This window comes from Abramis brama, assembly GCF_963993115.1.
Source record: "Abramis brama genome assembly, chromosome: 5".
Lineage (NCBI taxonomy): Eukaryota > Metazoa > Chordata > Actinopteri > Cypriniformes > Leuciscidae > Abramis > Abramis brama.
Window position 1 is genome coordinate 25760229 of NC_139967.1, and position 11361 is coordinate 25771589.

Below are 11361 nucleotides of genomic sequence, written 5' to 3' on the forward strand. Positions count from 1 at the left end.
GGGAAAAAGAAATTTAAATTATAAATAACAACAATTATTGTACTAAGATAGATGAGCCTTGAATGCTTGCATTAGTTGAGTAATCATTCTCATTCATGAAATCGCCAATTGCATGGGACTCAGTATGTGTGGTAAATTATGGCAAATATGAAAACTGTTTTTGAACTTTGAAATCAAGAGATGAAACAGAAATGTTGTGCTTGAATGGCTGATATCAGTACAGAAGCCCTGAAAGGCTAAGTGAACATTTGTGAAGGTAATTTTTTTTTTTTGAGTTTCACCCTTTTGTATTACAACAAAAACAACAAAAAATAAGTCAGCACTTCGGAAGTAGACTCACAAAAGAAGAAGAAGAAGAAATCAATCCTTTTGCCCTTCATTTTATTGACATGTCTTTCATTTTATTTATCATGAAATAAACTGTCCGCCACTACAAATGTAGACGCTGTTTTTGTGTTTGAACATAAAACATGCTTTTTTGCTTAGACAGTGGTTGCAACAAGGTGTAACTTGAATTATAATTGTTAACAGGTGTTTCAAAAATGAAAAAAAAAATTGAATTCACCTTAGTCTATGTGTCCTTCCTCAATGAATAATCCGTGGGGAGTAAGGTTGCTGGGACATGAAATCTTCAGTAAAATGTGGCTAAGCCTTTTACGCTTTAAGTCTTTCATGGCATTTCTTAGAGGGCTGCCAGCTCCAATGACTGTCTGAGAAAGCAAAGTAAGCTCCGAAGGACTGTTCGGAGAGAGAAAAAAGGCACCGCTTCAGCCTCCTCAAAGCCTTTCAAAGACTCTTGGGAATATTGAGTGACGTAAACACAAACCCCACATCTCTGCCACAGTTATGGGTGATGGAAATGCAGAAGTGAGGGGAACATTTCCCACTGAATAGAGGCTACAAAAGGCGACAGTGTCAGCTGTCTCGATTCGAAACAGCCCACTGGATTCCTGAACACAAATACACCTCTGAGTTCCTACTATGGATGTCTACGATTAATCGACGATTGATTAATTGTCAATAATCATGTCAAAAATGTCAATAAACTTGTCGGTGGTCGATTAAGCAAGGTCATTGTTAAGTGCGTAGTTTTGAGGCACGTGCGGCTCATGCGCAAAACACGTGCAGCAGACACACAAGGAAAAATGACCTGAGCGTGCAGTACTTACAGTACTTGAAGTGTATTAATGTCTTCAAGCCTTGCAATGGATTGGTAGGCTAGCCGTTTATTTCTAAACAAAATTAACCAAGGAGTGTGGTTCATTATGGTTGGTTTTAATTATTAATTAAAACCAAACAATTTATCTTCCAGTGTGTGCTCCTATTCTATGGCGCATGGTAAATCAAGACCTGTCAATCTGAGCGATCAAACCAATCCAAGCGCGCTCCAGCTGTAAAACAGTGTCCGATTAGTCTCTGCACATCCCTAATACCACTATATTCACTCACAACACCCGAGATCTAGGCTGAATCCGAAATCGCCTCCTATACCCTTAAATAGGGCATTTGTAGTGGTGTCCAGAACCATAGTGGACTAGCCTGGCAAGCCAGAACTACATCAAGATGTTAGGTCTGGCAACTCACCATTGGCACGGCTCAATCCGAGGGGCGGGATAAACGGTTGTCTTTAAAATTCCCTCTGCACGCAATAGGATAGCGCTACAACCAACCAGAGTGTTTGCCAACCAGCGGAGCTAACGTTAGTTGATACTAGATTAAACTTTTGCCGTATCTGGTCGGCAAAACTACAAATACATCTTCCTTTTTTAAGAATGACTTAAGTGCCGTTCTTTGTTCTTTTCTCAAAGAAAAGCTTAACTCCAAGTCTTCCAGAGTCGCGGCCAAAGCCGATTCGAAAGACCGCTGTTCGCCAGCAGCAGCAGCCATTATTTGTTTTCAAGTAGCAGGGAATCATCGCAACTCTGTCGTCATTATGTTAAGCCCGCCCCGCCTACTCTATACACGATGTGATTGGCCTGACCTGAGTTTGGTTTTTCCAGCTCGAAAGTCAACGGAGAGTTGCTAGACTACATTGTAGGGCTGCACAATTAATCGAATTTCTAATCGCGATTACGATTATGGATGCCACGATTACGTAATCGTTCAAAGCCGCGATTACAAAAAAAAAAAAAAAATCCACTCTGCGTGCATTTAGAGAGCATGTTATGAGAGGCGAATCACAACTACTTCAGAAAACCCAGCACAATAGGAACTACCAGGCAGTGACATATTTGTAAGTATTAAAATAAAAAGAATTTCACCTCAGAAAAACGGACGTTCCTGTGACAGTCATGTCAGCCGTTATAGGCTACTGTGTTCGTAGCGCACACTCTTAAATCGCACGCGCAAATGCGGCGGCGCGCGCTGTGTATAAAATGCAAAGGAAACTACGAGCATGCAACATTGTTACGTTGTAAATTAGTAAGTCACGAAATAAAAGTAAAATACCAATAAATCATGTTACTGGTATGTCGTGTGTTAGCTAAGAAGGATTTGCATGCAGGTATGATTTTCATTCTGTTCACCAGGAGCAGTTTCCATGTTTCATTAACAGTTCTTGTTAATATTGTGTATTCACCATGGTAACTGTCGTTCCAATATTAACCCCAAAATGCCACTTTATTTTCACTTTGTGTTATTTTTGATATTTTTAAATGACTGGTGGCTCATATCAACATTGTATTAACAAAAGCTAGTTTGGGACTGCTATTTAATAGATTTAGCATCTATGCCTAATGTTTATTTCTCAGTAGTCTTTACTATTAGTCATATTCTTACAATTAATGTGTATGTTAAGTAAAGGGGGACAGTGTGTGTGTTCACAATTTTTAAGTAAACATGTATAATAATATGTCTATATACGTCTATATATATATATATATATATATATATATATATATATATATATATATATATATATATATATATATATCCAATGTAAATTGTGATAATCGTAATTAATAATCGCAATTACAATTTCAAGGGAATAATCGGCAATTATGATTTTTGTCATAATCGTGCAGCCCTACTACATTGGCTGCAAAATACATTTTACTGCCGCTAGGGTGCGTCTAGATTTCTAGGCTAATAGTGGACGTTATTGAGTGCACTTTTTCAATCCCACATTGCACTGCAATAACGAGTGTACAATCGATGTATGCTCAACGGCTGTCTGAATTCGCTCTCTCCTTTTCATTCACACAGTGGACTAACGTAGGGAATAGTAAATGAGGGTGATTTCGGATTCAGCCTTTTTCATTGGTTGAATTTTCAAATGACGGCGTCATGATCGCGGAAGTTCTATAGCTTTAGCCAAGCAGCATGGCATGTCACTCCACAATCTACGCATTCACGAGTTCACACTTACAAAAAAGTCAGATAGAATAAATGCGTATTTGGCGTGCTGTCCGAGGAGAGGGCTCCGGGCTCGGTATTCGGCCCGAACCCAGAGTACTCCCCCCCGTATTCCTGGCTGTGAAAGAACAAGCCAAGAGTGAGGAGTCGGGGTGGTGGAGGGATGCTGAAAACTGTCAAGGAATGTTAGGTGAGTTAGTTAATATATGCTTCCTCTCACGCTGATAGGGTAGACATGGTAATTGTTTGATGACGAGTTGATTGATTGATTATTTGAACGTGCTCCTCCCGAACTTTGTTAATGAAACATCATTTGTCTTATGTTGGCTCTGGGCTCGTTCGAGACCACTTGCTCTAAATAAAGATATGATCTACTATGGTTTACTAAGGTTTCACGGTTACAAACCAAAACGTGGTGCAAAAGCATCATGTGTATACGGTTTACATGTATGTCAGTCGCTATTTTTTATACAAATACTTTGGTATAGTTTGGCCTCTAACTGAAATAAATATGCTCGTTGTATTCTGCTAGTTGAGCAGATGATGAACAAATTCTAAAAATGTGCACAAACTTTATATCCGATGAGAAAACATGCACATAAACTACGATGGAAACACATTTACAGAATCAATTCCCCGATGCGCATCAAAAAAAGACATGGGACGGCATAACTGGACTAACCACTGGACTGTTCTTGTTGCACAGCATCATATTATTTTGACATTTTGCTCATCTGAAATGATGATGCAAATTTTGTTACAATGCGTCATAGTGGTTCGGTATAATTACCTGCCAGAAGAACTGTCTTACACACAACTGCTTTCCCAAACAACAGGAATCCACCTCTAAAAGCAAGATAACTTTATTGCATTTCGTCTGCGCGCTCTGAGGCGCGAGTATTTAGCGGCAGTTGATCAGGAAGTGACGATTTTGTTCTCTCTGGCTTACTGGATGGAAACAGTGCTTTATTCGCAAATGTTTTATGCGCTATTCCAATTTTGCACATAAGTTAAATTCACAACTTTGGATGGAAACATAGATAAATACCCATTCATATAGAGAGCCATTTACTTAATTTCTGAATGAATCAGCCGTTTGAACAAATCGGAAGAATGAATGACTCAATGACATTTATCGCCACCTGTAACTGGCAGTTTTAGTTTCTTATTTAGAGTATAATTTCACAAAAAAAAAAAAAAAATCCATATTAATAAAAAAATCCATTAAAAGTATAGTTAACCCCAAAAAAATAATTGTCAATCAAAAAAACAAAAACATTTTATAAAGCTACTTTTTTGTGTGTCTATTTGATGTTTTTCTCATTTAACACAATAATGACTTTAAATTATCTTTTGGGGATAATTTCTCAACCAAAATTGACGTGATTAATTCGATTAATTAATCACCACATTATGTAATTAATTAGATAAAACATTTGAATCGCTTGACAGCCCTAGTAAGTTGACATCCCTAGTTCCTACAATATTTGGTCAACAACCACTTAATTTGTTATTAGGGCTGACTTCTAATAGTCGAGGATTCGACGATTCGATTCGGAGAGGTCTGATTCGACTATGAACCTCATAGTCGAATACATGGGCGTCAGTTTGGTTTGAAATGTGCTGGGGACAGAGACGCATTCGCATTATCAGAAGGGCTGGGTACAAAAAAATATTTTCCGCTTTCGCGCAGGTCATGTTTTGAAAGACGATGTCCTGTAGCTTACTAATGTAAATAAATAAAAATGTATTCAAAAATCTGCTTCACATTTTCAGCAGGGCTGCGGAGCGGCTGTGGGTTGACTCCACACGGTTCTCATGGGCTTTATATATAGGCTAAGTCCTAACGTGAAAAAAGCTTTACGTGGTTTAATGTACCTAAACAATGATTACCAAATTTCCCTCTCATATTGCTCCTCATAACCACTGAAAATGGTCAAAAAATCGAACCCAGAGTCCAATTATTATGGACGTTATCTGATATTAAGCGTTTCTGCTTCACATTTTCAGCAGGGCAGCGGAGCGGCTGTGAGTTGACTCCACACGGTTCTCATGGGCGTGAAAAAGCTTTACGTGGTTTAATGCTACCTAAACAACGATCACCAAATTTCTCTCTCATATTGCTCCTCATGTTTATGAAATGTTATGATATATGTGTGATATGTTTTGTTCATCTGGCTTTAAATGAATAAAAGGTATTTGTTACACACCATGTTTTTCTTTTAGTTTTTTTTTAGCTCTTTTGTTTGAAATGGAAAAAATCTAGCTGCTATCTAAAAAAAAAAAAAAAAAAAAAAAAAAAAGTTCGACTATCAGTCGACTACGGCAAAATCTAACGAATCATATTCGACTATGAAAATCCTTAGTCGAAAACAGCCCTATTTGTTATTATAGTTTTTTTCTTTCAATGTGCCAGCAGTTATAACTTAAAATGTAGAAATCAACAAATTAATGTCTAGTCTATACAACAACAGATGATTTAATTCTGCGCAGCCATTCTGTGAAGTAGCCTAACTGATTAAAAAACATAAACGAAGCAAAATAACAAAAAAGCTAGCCTGACTGTCTTATTTATAGACTCTATGATTCAAAAGTTTGGGGTTGGTACTATATTAATGCTTTACGCTCACCAAAAACAGTGAAAACAGTAATATTGTGAAATATTAGTAGCTACAATTTCAAATAAATGTTTCTTTTTAAAATCTAATTTATTCCTGGGATGACAAAGCTAAATTTTCAGCAGACATACTTCAATCTTCATGATCCACATGAATTTTAATATGATGATTTGGTGCTCAAGTAACATTTCTTATTATTATTAATTATCAACTATCTTATTATCAGAAAGTTCATATTTTTGTGGAAATAGTGATACATTCTTTCAGGATTCTTTGATGAATAGAAAGTTCAATAATCTAATAATAAATAATCTGTAACATTATAAATCAGTTTAATGCATCCTTTCTAAATAAATGTATTTATTTATTTCACAAAAAAAATCTAACTAACCAAACCTTCAAACATTAGAGTACTATTACAAGGTTGTTGGACAGATTTACCAATAGCAACGAATTACCACATTTATCATTTTTAAGTTCTTGGAAGATGCCAAGCAAGAACATTCATTTTGAACCAAAGCAACCTCCAATATTTAGTTTAATTATACTTAAGCAATACAAGTCAAGCACTTCTAACCCTCAAGAGTCAACAAGAAGTACATGCAGTGCTCAATACAAGAAGAATATCAATACAATAAGAGATGCAACACTCAACAAAACCAGTACAAAGGCAAAAAAGTTTACTGAAAATAAAGTTGCAATGTTGTTATTGTTTCTAAATGGAGTATAGTAAGAATCTCCTGTGAAATTCATCTCACCACAGGTGACATCATGCAGGCTAGGTAGCAGTAATTTAGCATTCCAACTCCAACCTGATGATTGACAACCTACTACTTATCTAGACGGAAACCTTTAGGTCATCTTTACACATGAACAAAGATAATACAACTTTTTGTCCTGCAAAAACCTCCTTTAATCCCCATTTAGGTGAAATCTTCTCAAAAGTCAGTAAATCACTGTTTAAATCTGGGGAGGATGGCATAAACTGGTGATGTAATAACTGTGAACAGTAACAAGCTGAAGTGACATGGTCCAAAATAATGATCTTAATATTACCACCATCACCGGTTACCTCACACCCAAATCAACATCTATCTCTTGAAGTCAAGAGCCCTTCCTGTGTAAACAGTGTTGACTGAGTCAGAGTCTAATGAAGCCCTTGGTTTCAAACATGTCTTGACCTGATTCGCAATGAGCAGCCAGAAACCAGGTGCTTGAAGTCTTAAAAAAAAAAAAAAAAATCACAATTCTCAGAAAGGAATGACTGCCAGGATGAAGCAGTGATGAAACAACGCATGATGCAAGCAGCTTATTTCTTCAAAAAATGAGATCTAACCCTTTCTTACATCTGAAACACTCAGCAACCTCTTGTTGCTCCACACCATCATTCCTTCGGGAGAAACGCCACCATCGCTTCACTAGCTGTGCCATCTGTCATTTGCCTACTCATCTGTTATACCTTCAACAGCCTTTAATTATACAAGAATTTCACGTGGCATTCAAAAATGTGTGATTCTCTAACCGAAGCGTTGCCAGAAACCTCAGCAGAAAGTAAGAAGCCATTTCAAGACCACCATCGCAGCAAATAAATCCATGACACACGGCTCTAAACTGTAAACAAACGCCTTGTCGCCATGGAGACACACTGATCAAACATGTTTTTTTCCATACCTACTGTTCTCCCGGTGCTCTGCAAGCATCCCTCCTTGTTACAGAGGTAATTTAGATCCAGAGATTGCTGAGAAAACAACCCTTTGTAATTTGTGCCGTGTCGACTAGGAAAACGAGAGAAGGCAGAGGACGCCGTGGGAGCAAGTGCCGATTCACGCTCTTTGCTGGCACTGCCAGGAGACCTGTGTGTGTACCAGAGAGCCAAGCCTGCAGGGACTGGCACAGCTGATCCTCCCTGTCACCAGCTCTACCACGTGGCTACATCATGGGGGGGGGTGACCAGTGTCATACCAGGAGATACCAAATCGGCAGTACAGGGGGATTCATCGATAACATTTAAAGAGCAGATGGCGGTTATGAAACGATCACGTTGTAAAATAAAAACTAAAATCGATCAACAGATCAGGGTAATGACTCTAGTCTAGCTCTGGATATTTCGAAAAGGGGAAGTCAGTCATCAGATTTTGAGGAATTAGGCTACACACTGCTGAACACTGGAACATTACCTAAATAATCTGAACCACTCGAAAATATCCAACAACTACGATCCAGTGCAAACATGAGATATCACTGAAGATCCAAATATTACGTAAGGGGCCTTTTTTCAAGCAGATATGAAAACAATAACGGCACTTAGAAAATATAATTGCAGCAAAGCACTGAAGAACAGTCTGAGGACATAAAGATCAAAAGCAGCTCACAACGACATTAATGAAGAGAAGCTTTGTTCAAAAAGCACAGAGGTGACGCTTAATCTGTAGAAGGGTTTTACTGGCACCGATTCATGACACAAAACGCTTCGGCTGAAGTTCTTTGCATATACACGAGTCATGTTTCCAACAATGTCATTTGGTCAACAGTAACAGCTTGAAGTTTGAATTGTGTAAAATATCACATGTGTAATGTGTGACGCTGAGAGCTGATTCACTGCTCAATAATACACACCGAGCAGCGAGCACGACTCACTTCACTTGACAAAACATTCATTTAGAATGACACCTATAGGTATAGTTTTAGGTATAACAACATAACATATGGAAATAAATATAAAAATAAATGATCATAGTTTCACATACACACGTGTGTGTGTTACTATAGAAATATTCCTACTGGTATGTTTAGTAATACTGAAAGTCCCTACATTTAGTAATAAATGTTTTAATATGAAAATAAATGGCTCTTTTTGTTATGTGAGCCATGATAATAATTGCATTTAAACATTGTTTTAAATGTGTTTTGTACTTGAAAACAGCTGCACAGAAACCAAACCTGAAGTTAATTAGGTTGATAAAAAAAGAAATCCAGAGCATTAACTCCTTTTTACTAAATTCATTTTAGCCAAACTTTGTAGTATTGAGTATGTGTTATGGTACATTTCCCATCTCCATTTCCTGTAAAGAGATATTGATGTGCACTGGCTCCTTATGCTAGACTGAACACTAATGCTCCCTGCGTGCGAATCTCACTTAAGATGGTCAAATACCCTGGAAGTCCACTGCACGAGACATTATAAAGCAACATACCTTTAGTTATACATCCTGTGTAAACTCACAGACACGTTTTTTACATTAGGTTTACTAAATGACTCGGGCTAAATCTTAAAGGGATAGTTCACCCAAAAATGAAAATTCAGTCATTAATTATTACTCACCCTCATGTCGTTTCAAACCAGTAATTCTTTAGTTCATCTTCGGAAAAATGAAGATATTTTTGATGAAATCTGAGAGCTCTCAGTCCATCCAGAGAAAGCTACGCAATTGCCACTTTGAAGCTTCAAAAAGTTCATAAAGAGATTGCAAAACTAATCCATATGAATTGAGCGATTTAGTCCAAATTTTCTGAAGAGACATGATCGCTTTATATGATGAACAGATTGAATTTAGGCTTTTATTCACATATAAACATTAATCAACTCACACATCAGTTGTGGTAAACGGAAGCTCAAGCATGTTCGTCTGACGTGCAAGAACCAATGAGGTTCATTCTTGTGTTACGCAGCACGTTTGAGCTTCTACAAGAACCAATGAGGTTCATTCTCGTGTTACGCAGCACGTTTGAGCTTCTACAAGAACCAATGAGGTTCATTCTTGTGTTACGCAGCACGTTTGAGCTTCTACAAGAACCAATGAGGTTCATTCTCGTGTTACGCAGCATGTTTGAGCTTCTGCAAGAACCAATGAGGTTCATTCTCGTGTTACGCAGCATGTTTGAGCTTCTGCAAGAACCAATGAGGTTCATTCTCGTGTTACGCAGCACGTTTGAGCTTCTGCAAGAACCAATGATGTTCATTCTCGTGTTACGCAGCACGTTTGAGCTTCTGCAAGAGGTTTGGGTTGAGCATCTGTTTATGTTCGCTGATCAATGTTTATATGTGAATAAAAGCCTAAATTTAAAATCTGTACATCATATAAAGTGATTGTGTCTCTTCAGAAAAATTGGACTAAATCACTCAATTCTTATGGATTAGTTTTTACGATCTCTTTATGAACTTTTTGAAGCATCAAAGTGGTAGTTCAATGGAGGGACAGATCTGGCACAGATTTTATTAAAAATATCTTCATTTGTGTTTTGAAGATGAACGAAAGTCTTACGGGTTTAAAACGACATTAGGGTGAGAAATTAATGACAGAATTTTAATTTTTGGGTGAACTAACCCTTTAAATGTGATGCACTAGCTACTGTAATACCATCATGTAATGACATTTAAATTTACATTGTTTGTTACAAGACAGTGACAAAATCAAACAAGGTTTAATAGTAAAAGTAAAGAAAAACTGAAAACTAGGTTTATAGCCTCTAAATAGGGGCAATTATGTCATGATTGACTGATTTGGCCCCAAGCCAATATTATGATGGCCCTGGGATAAAATCACAGGTTGAATGACTTGCACAATACAAGGATGGTGTGTGTTGATATAATAAAACCACAATGATAGTCTGTCTCTTATCTTATTCACAGTTCTGTATACCCTCACCAAAACACACAACACAAATTAAATGGCATGAGCAGCCTGGAGGTATGAAGGCCACACATGAGTCCATGACCTCTAACGTTACCTGATGCAGCTGTCCACCACTTCACCATTACACTGTGTCCCAATAATTCACCATGGCCTCCAAATCACAACTTGAAAGATGATTTACTGGGATTAGTTTCAGCCTTCATGAGTGTCCATGTGTAACGTTAGATGGATAGACAGACAAACGGACAGACAACTGATCCAGTGTGGGAAATTGGGGTACGTTATCACTCAGACAGTCAACACTACACAGACTTTACCACATATGCCATAAAAAACACAGAAAGGTAATGTTTACGTTATACACGCTTTATATACAAGACACCCTATAGGCTAACGTTAATTAGAATTAAATGGGGGGGAAAAAGAAAAGAAAAATAAATAACGGCCATCATGTAAAAATAGGAAAAGGAAAATAGGAATTACATGAGCGAGTAGCAACACACATGAACGAGACTAGAAAACAACATATTATTATTATTATTATTATTATATTACAAACTGACATGAACCACAAATAAAATTCAATACAGTCGGGATGAGGCGATATCTTCAGTGACAGTACGACAATTACAGATCACCAAACATAACCTAAATAACCTCAAAATAAGTCATAAAAATGACGCATATGATTAACTCTAGGTAAACAATAATAAACGATCGTATTTGTGAATTTTCTCCACATGAGTGATTATTCG

General features: G+C 37.4%; 1 protein-coding gene across 1 annotated transcript in view; it reads right to left on the minus strand.

The window, feature by feature from the left end:
• Nucleotides 1-7715, minus strand: part of wdfy3 (WD repeat and FYVE domain containing 3) — a 75221-nt gene extending 67506 nt beyond the window's left edge. Inside the window, exon 1 of the mRNA XM_084113693.1 lies at nt 7644-7715. Within this exon, the coding sequence (XP_083969819.1) occupies nt 7644-7672 (29 nt within the window). The 5' untranslated portion in view covers nt 7673-7715. The remainder of the gene's footprint in view (nt 1-7643) is intronic.
• Nucleotides 7716-11361: the final 3646 nt, after the last annotated feature.